This window comes from Mastacembelus armatus, chromosome 16 (genome assembly GCF_900324485.2).
Source record: "Mastacembelus armatus chromosome 16, fMasArm1.2, whole genome shotgun sequence".
Lineage (NCBI taxonomy): Eukaryota > Metazoa > Chordata > Actinopteri > Synbranchiformes > Mastacembelidae > Mastacembelus > Mastacembelus armatus.
Genome location: NC_046648.1, coordinates 4,798,768 through 4,822,418, shown reverse-complemented (window position 1 = coordinate 4,822,418; position 23,651 = coordinate 4,798,768). Strand labels below are relative to the sequence as shown.

At 38.8% G+C, this 23,651-nt stretch overlaps 1 protein-coding gene across 1 annotated transcript in view; it reads left to right on the top strand.

Moving 5' to 3' along the window:
* LOC113122285 (CUB and sushi domain-containing protein 3-like) overlaps positions 1–23,651 on the top strand; it is a 202,574-nt gene that overhangs the window by 81,546 nt on the left and 97,377 nt on the right. The window contains exons 24-31 of the mRNA XM_026293499.1: positions 2,152–2,343; positions 3,556–3,682; positions 4,725–4,927; positions 8,105–8,296; positions 9,388–9,526; positions 10,924–11,111; positions 11,444–11,638; positions 20,568–20,684. Of these exons, the coding sequence (XP_026149284.1) occupies positions 2,152–2,343; positions 3,556–3,682; positions 4,725–4,927; positions 8,105–8,296; positions 9,388–9,526; positions 10,924–11,111; positions 11,444–11,638; positions 20,568–20,684 (1,353 nt within the window). The remainder of the gene's footprint in view (positions 1–2,151; positions 2,344–3,555; positions 3,683–4,724; positions 4,928–8,104; positions 8,297–9,387; positions 9,527–10,923; positions 11,112–11,443; positions 11,639–20,567; positions 20,685–23,651) is intronic.

The window sequence follows — 23,651 nt, the reverse complement described above, 5'->3', positions numbered from 1 at the left end:
AGATTTTATGCCTGCTTAACTGTACCTTGTTAAAACAGGTGAATTATTGTCGGTATTGTTTTGAATTACCGTGTGCGTGCGTGTGCGTGTGTGTTAGCAGTGTGTATGTGAATGCACTGTATAGAGTGTATACCTCTACATATGCATGAGTGCATGTTTGTGTATTGAAAGTTTGGGTCATTTCTTTAAGTGGACCACTAAACGATGGGTTTTGTTTCTCTCTCTAATTGGCTTGCTGAATGTGTATTGTTGCTAAGAGTTTCTAATTTATTACTCTGACAAGAGAATGTTTTGGTTACACAGCATTTTAGCAGACCAATTTAAAGTGTTTTTGTGCTCACTTGCAGTTGAGCTCTCTGAACTCTTTTTGTCTACTAGTGGATTTCCATAGGTAAAATTCAGCATAGTTGGTTAGAACAGGCCAAAAGAGCTTTTGAATTGAATACTATAAAAGTAAAAACAAACTAGATTACTAGGTTACTAAACTTAAACTACCAATGTTTTTTTGTGAAAATTACACAGAATGTCAGATACAGAGAGTAGTGTTGGGCAAGTTTATTCTGTTATCTCAGAGTTCACACACATTAAAAAGACCTAGTTCACATTTAAAGTTCCCCTTTTGTAAACTAACTTGGCCCCAAAAATGAACTAGTTCACAATCATTTCTTAGTAGAAATGTTTTTGTTTTTAGCCCACTTCAGTAGATGTACATTAAAGTATACTTAGGCTTAGGTTTTAGGCTTAGGTTAGGTTATATCCTGACATCATGGGAAATAACAAAATACCGGGACTTGGTAATTTTGCCTGTTGGCATGCTGCTTTACAACAGGGAAGGAAAAAATTTAGCTAATAGAGGTTTGAACTAGCCAAGAGACAGCTTCTTTAAAAATAAATCATTAATTTAGGGGAGGATTTTTACCGAAGAGGCTGATTTATGTTAAGGATCTAATGATGTAATATGTAAGTATCACTATGGCTACAGCTGTTTGCCACTTGTACTCTAAAAATACTGAATTTGTGTATCCCTGCTGGTCTGCCTCCACTTTATAAAGGTGGTTTGGCATTTGTCAAAAACTAGTAGATGATTTAGACTCTGTCAGACTTGCAAAATGAATAATAAAATATCAATCCACGGGAGGTAGCACTTATATAGAACTAAAAGTGCCATCAGCATCTAAATGCTACTACAATCAGTTCAGAAACAATGGTTTAATCACAAGGTAACTTTGAACTACAAAATTAATGAATCAAATACAGTAACTGGATTAATTTCTAACTTTGCAGGGATTTACACAAGGTAAAATTGCACTATAGGCTCACACACTGCAAAGTGCAATCTTCACTTGGTCTTTTCAAACGGAATGAACAGCCTTTTTTGACTTGGCGAGCACTGACTTATGTATGCGATGAATAGCAAAAGAGCAAGGAGAAGGTGGGCAGTGGGTAGCTAAAGTTTTGTTATGTTTTCATGACTCTTCTACCAAATATGCTGAGCTATTTTTTCTAAATGTGAGCAGTAACTGCTAGAGATTTATACTGGTCACGACATTTGTAATACTACCATAACATCTGGCATGGGCATGGACCTCGCTGTGAGAAAACACCATAAATCAGTACAGCTGAGTTTATGTGCGGCTGGTGTTGCTGCACAGCAGAACACTTACATTTAGTACCTGAAGGAAAAGAACCCGTATAAAGGCCATGGTGAAGTTCAAACATGATGAACTAAGAGTTACTGCAATATTTTCTTATTTGTGGCTTGTTTATTTTATTTCTTTGTATACCCCAAAGTGTTACAAGTGGTTAGGCTGTTTTTCAGTCGTAGTAAATGTCCACACTCAATTGAGCATTTAATTGTGAATGTCTAATTGTGCTCTGTCCAAGAGGAATCGTTTACTGCCAAGTAATATAATGGGACTGTAAGCTCAGTTCTCATCTGTGCCCCACCGGAAATTAATTCTCAACATCCAATCAGAATCTCTGTACTATACAGATGAATAGGAACATGTGCTGGTTTACAGAATGGCTTTTCTCAAGTGGACTTGATTTTGATGCGTATGTATGTTTTCATTGTCTTTGCATTATGCTGTTATTGAACTTATATTATTCTCTCCTCTCTTTTCCCTTTGCTTCCAAATGTTACTTGTCCAGGCTTTGAGCTGTCCCACTGTGATGATCCAGGTGTGCCACAGTTTGGCTTCAAAGTTAGTGACCAGGGTCACTTTGCTGGAAGTGCCATAACCTTTGGGTGTGATCAAGGTTACACCCTGCATGGCAGTGGAATACTCAAGTGCATGACTGGGGAGAGAAGAGCATGGGACAACCACCTTCCATCATGTATCGGTAATCCTTTCTGTTTGACTCAGTTTTAGGTCTTACACATTCCATATCGTTGTCTGTCTCTTTGCCCATGTCTTTTTCTCCTTCTGTAGTATTTTATATTACTATTCAGGACAGGCACACAGTCAGCGCTGCTCAGCTAGGTGTTAATCCTAAGGATTTATTCCTACATGATTTTTACTTAATTGAACTGTGTTGAAAGAAAACACGCTGCTTGTCATTTTGTACGAGAATATAAACAGCTCTGATGTTTCATTGTGAATCATTGATCTCTGGGTGTGTAGAGTCATTAAGAGTATTGAAGCAATCTGAAACACTATTAAACGTATACTAGCTCTAACTCTGTTTCGTTTTATAGGTGTTTAATCTGAAAGCAACTGATGAGCATTTTGCTATAAGTAAAGGAAAAGCTATCACAGGATTTCTGTCAGATTGTGTAATGGATATGACATATAGTCTTGGCTGTGCTTTCATATTCCGAACATGCTGAGACAGAAATGATAAAGCTATTACCTGCACGCTGCTAGAATCTAGAAGGTATTGTGAAGCAGTGTCTGTTTCATGATGTCTAGAAGTTGATGGATTAGGGTAAAAAAAGATTTACAAATTCCAGACATGCAGAATTGCACTTTAAAGTCACTGTGTCCTCCTGCTTCTGGTGAAATGTGTATTTATTCCTTTTTTGGTAAAATGAGTACAGTAAAAAAAAAAAAAAAGAAACTAAATTAGTCTATTGATGAACTGTTTAACAGTGCTGGATCACTGAATTGTCAATATAAATAGTAAGTATTGTATCTGTGAGCTGAATATGAAATTAGATTTAAAGCCTTTCCTCCAGCCACATCTTGGATCCTGTCAGACTTTTACGTTTGCTCAATGATACTGATAGTAGCTACCACTGTGACAATCTAATCCAATTTTCCTATTAAGTGCTGTTTGCTCTGTAAAATTGATAGCAAGACGATAACCAGGGTAGAGTCAACATAGATTGGATGAAAAGCAAATTGTTTAGGTTGAGCAAATGTTTTCAGCAATTTTTAATTGTTTTTCATTGTCATCTTAGACTCTGAACCTGAATGAGTTGGACAGAAAATTTTCAGTATTTGGCTTTAACGAATGCGCATTTGCTTTTGTCTGCATTTCCTATTGTGTGAGTTCCTATTCTTGCATGTATTTTGTACCAGTAATACCCACACTTTGTGTGTGTGCATGCAGCGGAGTGTGGCGGCAGTTTTAAGGGTGAGTCTACAGGACGTATCCTCTCTCCTGGGTATCCCTTTCCCTACGACAACAACCTGAGGTGCACATGGACGATTGAGGTCACCTCTGGAAACATTGTCAGGTAAGTGGAGTTGCTAATAAATACTCATATATCTGTATTTTTTACATATACTCTATATTAAGATTGAATGAAAAAAGTTTTGCTAATATCTTAGTACAATTCTAAGCAATTCATAACTTTTTAGAATAACATTGTTTAAAATATTTCATTATGCTGTTAAAATTTATCAAAATATGCAAAATGCATCATTAATGAAATGTGGTGTATAGAAAAAATATATATAGGTTGGTCATAATTAGTCTTATATAGAAAATAATATATATTGAATGAGTTTAAATAAAAAGAAAGTGGGGATTTGTGTGATAAAACTAAATGGAATTTGATTGACGTTATCAAGAGACTGCACTTTATAGACAAGAAAATTACCTAGAACTAAACAGGTACGAGATGAAAATCTGTCTTAAATGAACTGAGATCATCCTAACTGGATCTGACTTCAAAAGACTTAAAGATGAAAAAATCCTCAAATGTTTTCATGATATGTTGTAAAGTTCAGATTTTAAACATGAACATTTCTCCTCTAAAGTAAGATGTCATCAAGAGAAAGAGTCTGCAGCAGCTCCATTAACAATGATTGGGAGAGGGACTTTATACACCCTTTGACAGCACCCAGGGGAATTTTCCAGAGACATGGAAGCATTTTTTGGTTGAGAGCTCCAAGTATTACTGTGAAATAAAAGTCATTTGGGCCTAGAGGTTGAAGTAAACATGGTATGATTTCATAAAGTCGGAGGAGCTGCTTCAGGCCATCTCTAGATTAGATTGTAGATAAGTCTTTGCTCTTGTATTTCTAACTTTGGCAGAAATTGATTGATGATACCAAATCTTAGTTGAAATGCCGAAAAGCATGGGGACACTGTTCCTAGATAGATCTCTCTTTTTGGAACATTTTTGCTGTATTTGGGACTTAACTAAACATGAGTAAATAAAATGCACTATAAGCTGAATACATCTCAGTCGCATTGGTGTTTAATTTACTGACTTGACATTAATTGACCAAACTACTGTATAACCAACATTCTCCTGTATTCATCTTTCCCAGTCTGCAGTTTCTTGCATTCGACACAGAGGCATCCCACGACATCCTGAAGGTGTGGGACGGGCCTCCTGAGAACGAGATGTCTCTGAAGGAGGTTAGCGGTTCTCTGCTGCCTGAGGGAATCCACTCCACTCTTAATATTGTGACCATTCAGTTCGAGACCGACTTTTACATCACCAAGTCTGGTTTTGCCATTGACTTCTCCAGTGAGTATTTTTTTTCCAAAGTTGATGTATACTAGAGTATACTCTCATCTTTGTGTGTGTGTGTGCGTGCGTGTGTGCGTGCGTGTGTGTGCGTGCGTGCGTGCGTGCGTGCGTGTGTGCGTGCGTGTATATATATATATATATATATATATATATATATATATACAGTGGGTACGGAAAGTATTCAGACCCCTTTAAATTTTTCACTCTTTGTGTCATTGCAGCCATTTGCCAAAATCAAAAAAGTTCATGTTATTTCTCATTAATGTACACTCAGCACCCCATCTTGACAGAAAAAAACAGAAATGTAGAAATTCTTGCAAATTTATTAAAAAAGAAAAACTGAAATATCACATGGTCATAAGTATTCAGACCCTTTGCAGTGACACTCATATTTAACTCACATGCTGTCCATTTCTTCTGATCCTCCTTGAGATGGTTCTGCTCCTTCATTGGAGTCCAGCTGTGTTTAATTAAACTGATTGGACTTGATTAGGAAAGGCACACACCTGTCCATATAAGACCTTACAGCTCACAGTGCATGTCAGAGCAAATGAGAATCATGAGGTCGAAGGAAAACTGTCCAAGGAGCTCAGAGACAGAATTGTGGCAAGGCACAGATCTGGCCAAGGTTACAAAAGAATTTCTGCAACACTCAAGGTTCCTAAGAGCACAGTGGCCTTCATAATCCTCAAATGGAAAAAGTTTGGGACGACCAGAACTCTTCCTAGACCTGGCCGTCCAGCCAAACTGAGCAATCGTGGGAGAAGAGCCTTGGTGAGAGAGGTAAAGAAGAACCCAAAGATCACTGTGGCTGAGCTCCAGAGATGCAGTAGGGAGATGGGAGAAAGTTCCACAAAGTCAACTATCACTGCAGCCCTCCACCAGTCGGGCTTTATGGCAGAGTGGCCCGACGGAGACCTCTCCTCAGTGCAAGACACATGAAAGCCCGCATAGAGTTTGCCAAAAAACACATGAAGGACTCCCAGACCATGAGAAATAAGATTCTCTGGTCTGATGAGACCAAGATTGAACTTTTTGGCGTTGATTCTAAGCGGTATGTGTGGAGAAAACAAGGCACTGCTCATCCCTTGTCCAATACAATCCCTACAGTGAAACATGGTGGTGGGAGCATCATGTTGTGGGGGTGTTTTTCAGCTGCAGGGACAGGACGACTGGTTGCAATTGAAGGAAAGATGAATGTGGCCAAGTACAGAGATATCCTGGAAGAAAACCTCTTCCAGAGTGCTCAGGACCTCAGACTGAGCCAAAGGTTCACCTTTCAACAGGACAATGACCCTAAGCACACAGCTAAAATAATAAAGGAGTGGCTTCGGAACAACTCTGTGACCGTTCTTGACTGGCCCAGCCAGAGCCCTGACCTAAACCCACTTGAGCTTCTCTGCAGAGACCTGAAAATGGCTGTCCACCAACATTCACCATCCAACCTGACAGAACTGGAGAGGATCTGCAAGGAAGAATGGCAGAGGATCCCCAAATCCAGGTGTGAAAAACTTGTTGCATCATTCCCAAGAAGACACATGGCTGTACTAGCTCAAAAGGGTGCTTCTACTCAATACTGAGCACAGGGTCTGAATACTTATGACCATGTGATATTTCAGTTTTTCTTTTTTAATAAATTTGCAAAAATTTCTACATTTCTGTTTTTTTCTGTCAAGATGGGGTGCTGAGTGAACATTAATGAGAAATAAAATGAACTTTTTTGATTTTGGCAAATGGCTGCAATGACACAAAGAGTGAAAAATTTAAAGGGGTCTGAATACTTTCCATACCCACTGTACATACATATATATATATATATATATATATATATACATACATATATATATATATATATATATATATACATACATATATATATATATATATATATATATATATATATATATACATATACATACATATATATATATATATATATATATATATATATATATATATATATATATATATATATATATATATATATATATATATATATATATATATACATACATACACACACACACACACACACATACAGGTGTGATAAACCACAGCTAAGTTATGTTTTATCAGGGGGGGCAAACACTTTTTCACACAGGGCTGTATAGTCTAATCTTCATTTAAAAACTACATAATGTGTTTATTTGTGTTAACTTCGACTAATATTTAAATTTGTTTGATGATCTGAAACATTAAAGTGTGACAAACATGCAAAAATATAAAAAATCCAAAAGGGCCCCAACACTTTTTCAGCAAGTTATAAAAATGAATATTAGTTTGAATTTTTTTCATCTTTTTGTCTCATGTGGACCACTCAATATTTTCTGATTTTCAGTTATTTCTTGATGAGCAGTGAAAGTTCTGGATATCTCACATTTCACTGTACAGTTTCCCATTTGCTTCTGTAATTCTCATGTGTTGCCACCATTTTCTGTTGAGTGTTTTTTAAGGAATAGGCTTCTGAGCATCTTCTGAGTGGTATTTAAGGTAAATTTGTATATGTTATTTGCTTTAGTATGCAGGCCTGGCATCTTGATCTAATAATCAATGACATGGGATTTACTGCTGTGTTTAAGATATAATTGATTCCATAGTTGCATACTGTATCCCACTGTATAAGGGATGTGGTTTTCAGAACCACATAAAAAGTGATGGGCAAAGATGGGTAGTAGCAAGTCTAATAGGACTGCCCCAGTCCTTTAAATGGTTGGTCAAGATTTTGAAGAATTCATCAGATTTTACCAGATCACTTTTGAAGCTATGGTCTGCTCTACAGCTGTCGTGTATGAAAACAGATTAAGAAAGCACAGCAGGATTTTGACTCATATCAGTTGGTAATCTGCTCTGTGCCATAACTCTATTTGAGCTACAGTTTCAGCTTGACAGCTGTCTACAATATGATATGAACTGAGTGCGTCTGTACCATGTGTTGGCTACATTGTGGGGACTGAAATGGGCTCACGCAATGACATTTATAGAGACAATTTTAAAGTGGGTGAGGTCAGGCAGGTAGTAGTTATGTTTAAGTTTAGGGTAAGTCTCCAGGAAACAAATGTAAGTGTGTGCGTGCGTGCTCGCTTTTGTGCGTGCATGCATGTGCGCGTGTGTTTTGTTTCCCTGTACATTAAATGCACGTGCCTTAAGTGAGTCATATGTGTGTTTGCCCTTCAGGTTCGCTTGCAACAGCCTGCAGAGATCCAGGTATTCCCATGAATGGCAGTCGCAACGGGGAAGGGCGTGAGCCCGGTGACTCTGTGACCTTCTCCTGTGATCCAGGATATGAATTGCAGGGGGAGAGCAGAATCACCTGCATCCAAGTGGAAAATAGATACTACTGGCAACCCAGTCCTCCAAGCTGCATTGGTGAGAAAGAGGGAAATAGTGTGAGTGAGAGAGGGGGGGGGGTAGTAGTAGAAGAAGAGGTATGGGGATTGAAGGAGGGAAGAGTAGGGGATCAGAGTGAAAGGGAGATGGCAAGAAGAAGAGGTAGTAAGGGAAAACTATCTATTAATTGGCAGTAGCAGAGATGATGATTCTTTCACTAATGCCTTCAATATGTGTAGGATAAACAACTCTCTCCAGATATGTTTGACTTATTGCCAACCATTATATGGACAAATCCACTTTTGTAGCTAGTCAGAGACTGAGTGCTCTGGTCTCCACGTTGTCTTATTAGAGCTTAACAGCTAATTACTTAACAATGCAATTAGAAATAATTACACTAAGTAGGTCCGAAGAAGCCTTGATGTTCTCGAGTAGCTGCCAGTTGGTCTTTTTTTTTTTTTTCTGGCCTGAAAAGAGCTAGGCATTGAAGGTCTCCATAACTCAGCATAATGTAATGCCACCAGAAGCAAATCTGTTTGTGTGAAAACTTGATGTAAATGTCAATTCTTCTTATACTACTTATGTATTATCGCAGCAAATAAGAACACTCGTTATGCTAACACTTTTAGTACTCAAACATGACAGCTGTTTATTCATCAAACTCACAAAAGACAAGTTAAGGCTTTCAAGACTTTCGAGACTTTGAAATGCTGAAGCATCTAAAATGTTTGTAAATTATTGGTTCTACATATTTAGAAAATTGTACTGTCTGGAATGTAATTATTGTATTGTAAATTTGTGTACTATATGTGTGTTGAGCTGAAATAGTCAACTTCATGTTAAGACAAGTGTCATTATCTCTTCATAATGTAGGTAAATAATAGTATAGCCTTTCTAATGTCCTGGGTTCTGGTCTACACCTGATGGTTGCTGCTGATCGAGGTCGGCAGAGGTTACAGAACTTGAGTCAATTATATTTAATGACCTACAAATGCTCAATCCTAATCTATATCAAACTGGTTTAAACTCAGCCAAAGACGTTTGCAGCAAGACTGGCACATATGAAGACCTTCTTTGTCATCACTATGTGCATCTTTCTCATCCATCTCTCCTTTTTCCTTTTCGTCCAGCACCTTGTGGTGGGAATGTTACTGGATCATCAGGATTCATCCTCTCTCCCAACTTCCCACACCCCTACCCACACAGCAAAGACTGTGACTGGCTTATTGCTGTTCACTCTGACTATGTCATCTCTTTGGCTTTTATCAGGTAACATGAGCTATTCGTTTTATTTTGTGTAGCTGCTTTTAAAAACAAAGGAAAACCACACTCAGTGGAATTGTGGTTATACTGCATGTCTACATGGGCTGATAAAATGTAAACTAAATAAATAAACACAATAAAACAGGTTAATTTTGTCATGGCTTACTAGTTCAGGTGACAGATAGGGTATTATGTTTTGATACTGTATCTGTTATGTTAATTAGTATTTAAAACAGTCTTTAATAAAGGAAATCTAAGCATTTAAGGTTTCTGCAGAATGTGTGGTTTGGGTGAAAAAAAAATCCTGGAAAACTGTTGTCACTTATGTACATGGCTCAGTGGCTTCGAAGATGAAGCTTTCTGTAAACCTCTGGTATGTTTGTAACCTACCTGAAACGAATGGAGGCAGTTCTCAGTGGATGCACAGCAGTTCAGGTTGTGCCGTGGAATTGGTTGTTTTCTGCAGTGGAACCAGCTATAACATCATAGTATTGAGCAAAATTGTCCGTGTGTGGAGCAGAGAACCTGTTTGAGTCAAGGTGTGCTGGGAGATAGGAGAGAAGCAGCATTGCCTCTACAATCACCACCTGTATATTGCAGGCAAAAGGGTGACGTGAGTGGGGCTCATTTCCTAGGCTGGATGATACTGAGACCATAAGCTTTACATTATTAATTGCATTCTAAGAATGTAGCGGCAATACTGACAGAAAAAACTGACACAGGCCTCAGGGCACTTTTCACGGGCAATCTTCTCGACTGAGTATTTTTATAGTTGTTTCATGGAGGGATGGAGAAGATGCATAAGTACACTGGCTCGTTCTGCACTCCCACCCACTTTTCTGCTTCTTGAGGTGAAGGAGAGAAATTTACCATGTCTTTTTCAACTTTGTCCTTCAAAACAAACATCTAATAGAGTTGGCATAATGCTGCTTTATCTCTTGGGAATGCTAAATGAAAGGATGGAGTTATGATTTTAAATTAGAGTTGGCTTGATCCAACTCAAATGCAATTATCTCCAAGCTATTTACATTTTTGTCATAAACCGCACTCATTATTTTGAAAGCAAATGCTTCTCTCTCTCTCACTAAGGCATGTGATTTGATATACAGCACTACAATATGAAACGATCTTTTCACATCGCCATTGCCGTCTGGGAAGATTTTGTGCTACGGCGGTGTCACAACAGTTTAATCTCTTCTCACCTCTTGGGGGAGATAGCTTTTTTTTTTTCCTCTTTGTCTGGAGATGCAAAACAAATTGCATGGCATGACTCACTTTTAGCACTGTGTTGCACACTGCCGTTTGGAAACCCTAATAAATTCTAAATCGAGCATACAATCTGGTGGTTAAGACTTGGCAAAATAACTGTTTTATCTTCTGTCTGTTTCTTTTACTTGTCACAGCTTCAGTATTGAGCCCAACTATGATTTCTTATATATCTACGATGGGCCAGACAGCAGTGCTCATCTGATTGGCAGTTTCCAAGACAGTAAACTTCCTGAGAAGATTGAGAGCACTTCCAACTTCATGTACTTGGCATTTCGTAGTGATGGCTCTGTGAGCTATACTGGCTTTCATTTGGAATACAAAGGTACTCTGAAGGCTTGTGCAAGTTGGATTTCTGTTTCAAGTTTTCATTTTCATAGCATATACTTCTGTATTACAATAGGGATTTCATTAGATATCAATTAATTAGAAAATTGTGAAATATGCAAATGCACAAAACTTTCTTTAATGTTGATGCCAGCTATGGGAATATTTATCCTTACTCATTGAATTCATGTTTGTCATGTTACTTTTTAAATATGGGTTTAAGTCAAGCAGATCATTGTAGGCTGTAGAAGCATTTATACCTAACTCCTTAATTTAAAACCATTCATTTTAGCCATTCATTTAAAGGCTTTTGTTTTTTTTGATTGGCAGCAAAACTGCGGGAGGCGTGCTTTGATCCAGGGAATGTGATGAATGGCACTAGAATGGGTACAGACTACAAGCTTGGCTCTATGGTGACATTTCATTGCGAAGCTGGCTACCTGCTGCAGGGCTACTCCACTCTGACATGCGTCATGGGCAACAGCAGGAGACCAGAGTGGGACAGAGCCAAACCAAGCTGTCAAGGTGAGAAGCAACACAATAGCAGAAGGACTGAGCTTTAGAAAACTCCTCTCCAGCTGTTTGGTCAATATTTGAGACGATGTGATATCAGAATAGTGCTGTGTAAAAGTGAAATGAAGGGTGCAGCATGTTTCTCTCAGAATGCAAAAAAGTTAAAGAAAAAAAAAAAAGGATATTTTAACACTTACAGTAAATCATTGCTTATAACTTTTTATAGGTGTAGACAGTTTTTCAAAATGCTGTGAGATCATTCTAGCACTAGTGAGGTCTATATACAGGACACTGTTGTTCACAACAGGAACTTCAGAAGTTGTAACATTCCCATACCCATGACATGATGGAACTTAAAGGGCTCATGGTCAGTTTTGCTTTGCTTTTCCAGTTTTTTTCCTTATATCTAACTGTTTACATGTCACACACACAGAGCCAAGCAGTGGGCATCCAGCTAATTGCTGTAGACAGCTGTATTAGCATACAGTATGCTTATACACCATACTTGTTATAATTCTTCAGGTGATGATGATGCTGATGATTACCAGTCACAAACAACAGCCGTACAAGCACACATCCGCTCCCTCAGTGAGTTTATGGAACTTGATTTAGTACTTCCTTCTCTGGGTTGCTAAAATGTAACTACCAACCAAACATCACCTCAAATGTGTGTGGAAGACGGTGGAAACAAAAGCAGAACCCAGGAAAAGGGGTGTAAGTTCCATTATGGGTTGGTAATTCCTATAGGTTTAATTTCCCTTCCCTTTTGCCTACGCAAACTTCATCATTATGTTCAAAATTTTATCAATTTCAATAGCACTAGTACAAAAAATAACCCAGATACCAAGTACGGTTTCTAACAGCTGAACTCTAATTGTACTAAATCATTGTCCTTTCAGCACATTTCCTGTATTGCTTATTTACATAAAATGTCACTATGAATTAATCAGCCTGTAACATATGTGAACTAAATATAAACTGAATTTAAGATTCACAGTTAACCTAAGCATTTTAATATTATCTTAAAACAAATCTTCACCAAATCATTAATACATTCATGATATATGCATGGTCCTGAATTCAAGAATGAGGCAACCTTACGGTAAACTGAATTATGTATATCAACAATATGGTAAGCAGCATGTACCTAGAATTAGTTTAGAGGCGTGGGTGTAGTGAATATAAATATATACATGTATTGAGCATTGTTTGTCGTCTGGTTTATTAATTATGAATATCATAAACCATCTTAATAATTTCAAGGCACCAGGTCCTTTGATGGCATATCAACCAGTCAATAAATAGACGATGCTGGATATCGGTCTATAATCTGAGCGAGAGTTCCCAGATTGAGTGACGAGATTGAGTGAAGTTTACTGTGTGTAATAACATCAATGATGGCAGTCAGAGATGTCTTTTAAAGCTTTATTCAACTATTTACATGGCAGATACATACTCTTTACATGGGGGGGAAACGGATCAGAGAAACTAGATGAATTAACGAACTAAAACATTAACAGTATAAAAGTAGGAGATTTCCATTGCTGGAAAAGAAATTTTGAGATCAATTTATGTTCTGGACTTGGGTCTGAGGTCTACACTGCAGTACAAATGCACTAAACTGTGGAAGCTCTAGGTAACTATGGATACCAGCACAACCACAGGTTACTTGTCTGACCTCAAGTTTACTTAGGCTCGGTCTGTTCTGCTGTTGACTTTTCTGACTGCAGTCTGCCGAAGGGTTTCCAGGGGAGATGGAGGTGTTCCCCGAAGTCCTTGGCTGCAGGCCTGTGGTCCTTTCGTCCCCTTTCGTTGCGCTCCCCTCTGGCCGCTGCAGGGTTGTCCTGTGGAGTTTCATTGATGTGAGACGGTCAGGTGGAGGTGAGCTGTTCGCTACAGTACAGCCTCACATGGGGAGGATGTCTTTGGGTCTCTCCTCCACATGGGCAAAACATCAGTCTCTACCTTATCGTTCTTCTGCCGGTGCTCTCTTTCTGAGAGTCTTTTTCCTCAGAGTCAGAGGGTCTTGACAGTCTCTGAACCTCCAGAGAATCTTTAGGAGTCTGCAGGAAGCTGAAAAATCTAGGAAATCTCTGTGTACTATCTTTTTGTGTCTTGCTGTGCTAGGTGGGGAATCCATCTGGTTGGTCCTCTTGATGATTGGTTCACAGTCCCCTGACTGTGATGGTGCAGCCTCAATGGTCTGTGTGATGTGAGAGATTAATCTTTCCTTTAAGTCTTTAAGTGGCATGTTGTCTAAAATGGGAACTATAATTTATTTTTCCACCAAGCAAGTTTCACACAAAGACATGACACATTTAGCAACTAACCACAGTCAATAGATCAGCAACAACATAAGTGAAAGTCAATAAAACTTCACATGGGTATATGGATTAATCACAAGCATCAGTGACAGATAAACAGTAGCACAGCTTCTATCTCACACCACAGTCTGACAGCGATTCTCTGTGTAGGTCTCGTCACACGTGAGACATATTTAGCAATCAAAGCAGAAATATAACAAGAAGCAACTCAAATGTCATTGCATAGGTTTCAGGTCCTTGCTGGAAGAGAACTAGGTATATTTATAAGGTGTTCATGGCTGGGTGTGAGCAGAGGGAGTCTGTTTGTTTAGGGAGGTTCTCTTGGTAAGAGCCAGTGGTCTGCTCTTGGTCAAATGGAGTTTTGACAGTGCAGTATTTGGTGGAGATGGCTTTGCTTCTTCCCGCTGTTTATCCTAATGGGTCAGTAAAAGTCATGCTTACAGTTTCCAAACGATAAATTCCTTAAGGGTAAAATTCCTCCCTTGCTCTTAGAATGTGAACATATTCCTGGCTTAGGTCTGCTACAGGTGTAACTGCCATTCTTGTTTTCCAATTATCCCTGTCTTATGCAGCTCAGTCAATCAGGAACTGGAAGATACCAATTCACTTTGTCATCCCCCTTTTACACCCTCATCTGACTGACCACATCTGATAAAGGTAGTAGCAAAAGTAGATGGTATAAATCTATAGAGCACATTAAATGAAATCATGTGTAGAAGTCTGCACTCTGTCACATCATATGTGGAACATAACAGGATTTTTATCACAAAACCAAGAAATTGCTAACTAAGTCAAGAAATTAAGGATTGGCATGGGTCCTGCCAAAAGTAAGATGGAAAGGCATCGGGAATTGATCATTTAGACTCAAGTCTGGTCAGACTAGCAGCGAAATAGTTGACCTTTCCGATTTCTTTTATTTAATTTGAGTTTTTCACACTGTTCATTTCCAGAGAAATGGAAGGAGTCCAAAATTATACCGCTGCCTAAAAAGAAAAGGTCCACATTCACAGGGCCGAGCAGTCGACCTATTAGTGTATTTCCTCTACTGAGCAAGGTAATGGGGGAAAAAATTGCTTTTGAACAGATAGACATATTTTAGAAATAGAGAGGAAATAGATTCTGCTTAGTAGGTGCAGTAATGCTAGATTTCAGTGCTGCTTTTGACCTTATTGACCATTAAATATTATTGAAAAAATAATATTGCTATGGTTTTTCATTATCTGCGCTTTCATGGATGGGCAGCTACCTATCTGAGAGAAAGCAGAGAGCATTTTTCAATGGTAATTATTGTTTTAGTAAGACAGTTCACTGTGAGGTTCCTCAAGGTAGCTGCCTTGGTCCGCTTTTATATTCCATTTTCCCTAATGATTTACTTTGTATATTGGAAATACAAGTGTGGTTATGTATGCTGATGACTCCACCTTGTATTGTGCAGCACAAACATCTGATCGTGTATTTAATTGACTTAATTATGATTTAGTAAAGGTGGGTGCAATAAAATAAATAGTTAAATATAGCTAAAGCAGTTATCCATACTTTTTGGAAATAAATCTAAATTAACAAATGAGGCCACACTAAATTCAGTCAGTGGGCTGCAAGTGAAGCAAACTAACTTACTGGGAGTCATCTTGGACTCCTACCCGTCTTTGCCAGCTCATATCAATGATACTGTGGCTAAAATGACTAAAGGTCAGGAAATGTGTCGCATACATACCCATTTTCATTGCTAAAATGGGGTGCAGTCTCTTGTCCTGCATTATCAAGACTATTCTCCAGTCATATGGTCAACTGTGTACCACTGAGAGAGCTTCATAAGCTTCAGCTAGCACAAAAATAGGGCTGCCAGTGTTGTCCTTCATTGCTCAAAAAGGGCAAATGTGACTATAATGCATAGACACCTCTCCATGGCTGACAGATAGCGATACACTTAAAATACAACTTTTTTTTTTTTTTTTTTTTTTTTTTTTGGGATGTTACATTTTCAAAACAGCCCTCATTATTTTTTTTTGTTGAAAGCAGTCATAGTTATTCAACAAGACAGGCATTAGGTGGAGCAGTTTTCTTTTTGGGTTATTATTTTTGCAATGTATGTCTTATTTCATCCTTATTCCTGTACTTTTTTTTTTTTTTCCTTATGTCATTTAAATTTTTTTTTTTTTTTTTAATGTTATACTCCATGTAACAATTTCTTGAGGAAGACTAGTGGTCATCAATTTGGCAGCTAATGGGGATCCTAATAAAAAAACAAAACAAACAAACCTGATAAAGGTAATCAGCAAGTGGGTAGGGGAAGTCTGAAAATAAGCAGTGCCCCTCAAGGACTGTAGTTGGACACCCCTGGTTTACAGGGTTTCAAAGTTTGGTTTCATAATATATCAACATAATATAACAAGTATTATTGTGTATTATTCACAGCCAAATCTAAAGTGTAGACATTTCGTAGAACTTTACAGTATCACAATGATCAGAGTGTCAAGGAGAGAAGTAAAAAAAGATGAGAGGAGGAAATAAGTACCCAGTGCTCCTCCCTCCAGTCACATTACACCATTTTTAATACTCCTCAAAGTATTTAATCTGCCAAGGTTGAATTGAAATTCAGCTCTCATTTTCAGCAGTGGGGAACAGGGGGCACACACTCTCACAACAGGGAGCTATTCATTACTTTTACAGTTGGCACCTGTATAACTTCACTCATCAGCCCGGGGGTTATGTGCTTTACTAAAAGGTCCATCAGCAACTCTCTATTTAGTATTTTCACTTTGAGACCAACTTTGAACTGATGACTTAACTGTCTAAAGGCTACCTCTTATGGCTTCAGCTCTGCAAACATATGGCCTACGGCCAGGCCCTGTTTCTTCGCATTATTTAGCAATTAGTCAAAGTTAGACAGTTGTTTGATGCTGGATTTGTTGTTAAATGGGGTGTATTATTTATATTTATATATATATATATATATATATATATATATATATATAAAAATAAATAAAATTCCCTTCTCATCCCTACGGGCGGTGTGCGTGCGTGTGCGTGCGCGTGTGTGCACGTGTGTGTGTGTGTGTCTTCCTCAATCTCGGGTCCTCTACCAGAGACCTGGGAGTTGGTTCTTCGCAGTATCTTAGCTGTTCCTAGCAATGCACTCTTCTGAACTGATAGCTCTAATGTTCCTGGGATCTGTTGGAGTCGCTCTCCCAATCTTCTGCTGTTTGTCCACCACTACTATGTCCGGTTGGTTAGCCATCACCAGTTTGTCAGTCTGTATCTGGAATTCCCACAGGATCTTAGCTCGGTCATTCTCCACCACTCATTTTGACCTCAGGACCTCCAGCCCGTACTCAGCACAGATGTTCCTGTACACTATACCAGCCACTTGGTTATGGTGTTCCATGTATGCCCTTGCTGCTAGCATCTTACAACCTGCTGTTATGTGCTGGATTGTCTTAGGCATCTTTACACAGCTTGCATCTGGGGTCCTGCCTGGTGTGGTAGACCCAAGCCTCTATTGATCTTGTGCTCAGGGCCTGCTCCTGTGCTGCTCTGATTAGTGCCTCTGTGCTGTCTTTCAGTCCAACCTTTTCCATCGCTCAGAGTCATCTTCCTGATGTACTGGATCTTTGCTGTTTCATCTTGGATGGTGTCTCTGACGCTCAGCAGTCCTCGGCCTCCTTCCTTCCTGTTAGTGTACTAACTGGATTTGGGGTGAAATCCCAAGGATTGTGAGGAGCTTCCTTGTCTTGACATCAGTGGCCTCTATCTCCTCTTTTGGCCAGCTTATTATGCCAGCGGGGTATCTGATGATCGGCAGGACCTTGTTCTTCCCATTTAGCTGACTTCTTAGGACTTGCCTTACTCTCTGTAGGTATTTGGATGTGGTTGCTTTCCTTGCGGCTTCTTCTTGGTTCCCATTTGCCTGTAGGATTCCAAGGTACTTGTAGCTTTCCTCAACATCTGCTGTGCTGCCTTCTGGCAGTTCAGTTCCTTCAGTCCTGACAACCTTCCCTCTCTTTATCATCTGACCACGCCTATCCAGTCCGAATGACATTCTGATATTGTTGCTGTATATCCTGGTGGTGTGGATCAGTGAGTCGATGTTTTCCTCACTCCAACTAGGGTTATTTTCAAAGTCCCATTGAGTTCCTTATGAAGGTTCTTAGAGTCCTATTGATGTTGTGTAGCTCTAAGCATTCCAGGATCCATGTGTTGAGGCGTTGAGTCCTAGGCTTTCTTGTAGTCAATCCAGGTAGAGCACAGGTTGGTCTATCTAGTCTACCAGTAGTTGATGTTTTGCTCCCCTGGTGTTCTTACCCATTCCTTTCTGGGCCCTGCCCCCCCTAATTTGAGCTGCCCAGGCGCTGATGGTGTGCAGTTAGCTTGTTTAGCTAGTAGGGGTGGCTCATGTCAGGCCCCGGTGCTGTCCAGTTTTTCATGCTTGAGACCCTGTCTTGGATACGTGCCATTGTGATGGTTACTGGGTCCTTTTCAGGGAGGTTGCTATGGTCTGCTCGTAGGTCCACTGGGTATTGGTGTTATGTGATGCCTCCTTCTCCCATATGTTTTTCCAGTATTGTTCAGTCTCCAGCCTTGGTGGGTCTGCTCTCATGTTATTACCCTGCCACTGGGAGTACACTTTGGATGGTTCGGTGGAGAACACCCTATTTATTCTGCTTGCTTCTATTTCTCTGGTGTAACTCTTCAGGCGTGTGGCCAGGACTTAGACTTGTTACTTGGCAGTCTCCCGGGCCTACAGTATGGACAGCTTGTTGTACTTCTTACCCAACTCTTTCTTCATCCCACCTCTCTGCAGTTCTGTTAGTTTGCTAACTTCTCCCTGATTTGCCCTTATTTTTGGTGTGTGTGTGTGTGTGTGTCTTGTACTTTACAGGTACATGTTTGTACATGTTTGGTTGTAATTATCTTTGAGATGTACCCAGAACCTCAGTTTACCTGGGGCAAAATTAACTGATTAGACATAGATTAAAAGTAGTGTGATCTGTAGAGTGTAGTGTCATATGTAGTGGGATCTGTATGAATTTAAAAATACATTTTACAACACAGTAAAGTGTGTGCGGAAAGTGAAGGTATATGAACATATTTTAAACCAGCTGTATAGCTCCTCATTCTGTCTGACAAGTCATATTGAATTACAGTCCCACTTGCTATCATCACAAATGTTTGATTGTCTGCTGTTTTCTACTTGAAGAACTACATACGGAAAATTGCTGATCCATCTTTCTACATTAGCGCTGCTGCTCACTTTTGTTCTTCTCCTGTGCTGCTCAGTGAAACACCAGTGATGTGTATTGTGTTGGCCACAGGGGGATTAGACCAGCTGGTGACAGCTTCCCTCCAACAAATGAGTGTGTGTTTGTTTACAGTTGAGGCTCTTCCACCTGATGGCTCCACCCATGAGATCTGAAGGAACTACATTAGCGAGCCTCTTTGCAAATTAGATACATTAACAGCTTAAGATAGGACTCTGAGATGCGACGCAGGTGCAGGACAGAACTTATATTAATGGACAGAGTAACAGTACCTGGCAGCACTGCGATGATGGTGCAAGTAAAAGTTTATTAGATACAAGGAATGCAAGGGAATTTTTGTTTCACGTGGCTTAAGCAGCACAAACTGTATTACTGCATAGTAACATGAATATATTGTTGTTTTGTAATGTTCTGATTAAGACTGATTGATAATTAAATATCATTTTCAAAACAAAGAGAGGCCAAGACCAAGGCTTATGCCTTTTGCTAACGAAGAGTAAGTTTTCGCTGAAGGCTTAAATCTGAGTTTCCCCAAACATGCTGCTGGGCATTATGGGCTATATGATTAAAATCAAAGGCATATAGAACTTTTGTGATTGTGTGTTTTGTTGATTTATGTTTTTACATATTTCAAAGGCAATACGTTTTTATTGCTTTTCCCCCTTTTGGGTTTTAAATCTGTACAGTCGTTCAGTTCTCAGCCAGTCATTCGCAGATTTTTTTTCTTACAACCTAACTAATAATTGTTCATGGAAAACCCTGCAATTTCTCAGAAACCGCAAATATCCTCTGCAAGTTTTTATGGCTTATTTGTGGCAATATATAATTTTTCATGTGTTTTAATGCCAAACTATATGAACAATATGATTTACTAATTTAGGTCACTAATTTATTTGTTAATGTATTAAGCTGAATTTAAAGTGAAATGAAAAGTGTTTTGGGGACATATTTAGGGTTTATACTATAACAAATAGTAATTTATAGGCATTTTTTTTTTTTTTTTTTTTTTGACCACATTCAATATTTGCAATTTTTCACAATTCCTGTGTGCTTTAAGAATGTAAACCCCACAAATTTCAGGGGTTTATTGTTATCTGCCTATTTACTGCTTGCTTTACATTTGGAAATGTGCCCAAAGTCTTTCAAATATCAGTTTTTGGTTTGCTACAAAATTTGTCAGCAAGTGGAAGTTCAAAGGTGACTCATCTCATTTTGTGACATGAACTGCATACCTGTGCACTTGTGCCAGTTAAAATGGATTTGCTGATTGTAATGTAGTGCCCTATTTCCCCAGGTATCATAAACTGGTTGTTTCACATGTTAACAGCACTGTTTTTTTTTCTCTTCCTGTCCCCACAGCTCCCTGTGGAGGCCATTTTACTGGTTCAGAGGGAACTGTGCTATCCCCAAACTATCCACATAATTACACCAAAGGACACACCTGTGTTTATGACATCTTTGTTCCTGGAGACTTTGGTAAGCATTTTTTTTTTTTTTTTTTTTATGCAGTTGCAGAAATTTGGTGTAGTCTACTGCTGCTTATAGCTCATATATGGTAAGTGTCCAAAAATATTTTGATTTTAAACATAAAATGGGAGGAAGAGACTGAGAATTGTTCGCATCATCTGAGTTTTCAGTTAAATATGAGGATAGACTGTAAAGAATCACAAGACCTAAATTCAAAGCTGGTCATAGGTGTACCACAAAAAATAGATTTGCCTTATTCATTTCTTTTTAGCACTTTTTGTTGCATTTACTCTTGTGCTTTGTAAGTTTGGATTGATAGTTTTCTTGGTTACAGCCATTGATAGTCAGGTTAAATGCTTGTCTGTTGCTGGATTAATATTCAGTTTGTGTATACTTGCTCCATTTGTGACAACTGTGTGCATAAAATCGAGCCCATAGGCAAAGGTCATTGATGACTACTGCTATTGCTCACAGTTGTATGTGTCTGATGAAATCCCATTCTGTCAATACATACATGTCACAAATCCATGCCAACATACCATTGGGCCTGCTGTGCTTTTTCAGTCTGCTTCACACTGTTGTGTATGAGGCGAAATATAACCTGAAGAGTGTTTAAGCAGGAGGTGTGAACGCAGAATAGGATCAGGGCAGATGATTGGAGACGAAGGTCAAGCAGTGGAGGGCTGTGAGGACAAGCACATCCATAGGTGCTCAGTTTATCCACGCATATACATAATTCAGCAAAGATGTCCAGCAGACCCTGATGTGCTCCATGTTAGTCACAGAGGTGCTGATATTATATGCTGGGTTTTATTCCCCTTGCTTATGAAACACAGATTAATTCCTGTGTGATGATCCAGCCTGACAGTTTACATCCTGTTGCCATCTCTCACTGCTCAAGGAATCCAGGAACCCACTAGTCTTTTTTACAATAAATATTGCATGCAAATGCAGCCTTTTCTTAAACTGCTTTCAAAAGCTTAATGGAGTGTGGAAGCCACCAAGCAACATCCCCACCTGGGCTTCAAATTTATTCCAGGCAGTACAGACACAGAGGCTATTGAAAGCCACTGATGATGATCAAGACTGCTGTGCTTTGGCTTGAGGGAAATATACTGTATTATGAGTATCAGTCCCACAAAGCAAAGCAAACTGGGATTCACAGCTTGGGTGAGCAATTTGAAAATGTTGGGACTATAATATCCCATAGAAATCCTAAATCATCTATAGCATGTCTATGTTAATTGTCAAAAGGTGATCAAATCTTTGTATACAACTGTATTACACTGGTAATATATGAATCTTTGCCAGAACACTAAATCAAACTCTCCAGATAATTGATGAAGCTACTGAGCTCATGTGCTTATGTGGGCATACGTAGATTCTATTAGAAAAGCAGTCACTGATTTGATAGTTTTGTTTTAATCATGTGAGTTAAATTACTCTAAAATTAGGGCAAGCACTGTCTGGGGAATCTAATTTTAGGCTTTTTAATTTTCAGTTAAAACGGCATGGAGAGAAATTTTCTCTCAAGATGCTTGGCAGCTGAGTCTGCCCTATAGGCAGTGTGATAACAGGAATCACATTTCAGTGTCTAGTATACAGGTAATTGAAATTTGTAGGTCCCTAGAGTACAGCATGAAATGGGTCTTAGTCTGTCCCTCATATGACCAATAGTCTACCAGAATAGACATTGTGTCAGGCTGCTTGAACTGGCAGGAAAAAAGGTCGGTAGGAAAAATCATTACATGACTCTGGCTTAGTTACCTGAGGAGTTGATACTTGCAGGGGAGGGCAAGAGGGTTGTACACTGTCAGTGTTGGCTACAAAGGTTTAGCCAGACCCTGGTGTGGACATATTTAGTGTAACATGCTTATGAATGCTTGATGCTCTGTGTTGAAGGCATTCTCTGTTAGTATTAGGTCTGAATTGAAAACATTTTAAAGTAATGCTTGAGCTCTCCATGATTATTAGAATTTTTGATAGTGTCATTATGTTTGTTTGGGCGAGGGTGGCAATCTGCCCTCAGCTGTTGGTTTGCAGAATGAAAGCTATGTTGGAACTGTTGATCATTATAAAATGTATTTCAGTGGCTTAGCAAAATAAAATTAACATTGATATATGAAGTAATTTTCATTAGGGAAAGTAATTCTCTCCTGAAAGCCAGATCACAGAATGTGATGACAGCCAGCTAGGAACCAGTAAAATGTAAAATAAAAACAGTACAAATCCTGTCAGTGTACTTTAGCCAGACTGCGTTTTTAGACACACTCTGAAATGTTTGACAAAATACACAATGACAAAAGGCCCATATTTAAGGACCAACTGAAACAAAAGTCAGTACACTCTATATTAGTGAGATTTCATTCTTGTACTTTTAAATCTTTTTTTTTTTTTTTTTGATGACAGATTTAGATTCTTTGACCTGGATATTTGGATTTAGATTTGGATTTGGAAAGATTCTTTATAGCTTTTTGTGACTCCACCGTAAACTTAAATACTAATACTCAAATACTTTACAGTGTGTTTGGGATTTTTCTGAGGTTTGAAAATTCTTTTCCACCATTCCTTAAAATTGAGTTATCTTTTCATTCAGTATTTGGGTGCACACTCCCACATTCACGTTTCACAGTCGGCAATCTGCAGTCACAGTGGTCTTCCTGGCCAGTTCCACCAAACAAGTCTCATGCTGATCCAAGCAAATTTATTTTGGTTTCAGCTGATCAAAGACGGTGCTGCCAATATTCATCAAGCATATTGCTGAACTATAATCTTGCATTTTTGACTGTTTTGTGAGTAATGGTTTTCTTCTTGGACCCTATCCATAGTGGCTTTATGCAATGTCCCTCACACTGTCTGAGCATTCGCTGAAACATCAGTTATCACAGATAATGCCTGCGTCAATTCTGAAGCGCTAACCTTTCTGTTTTTAAGTGCTAGTTACATGAATAGTCAATTGTGCATGGTGTCATTTTT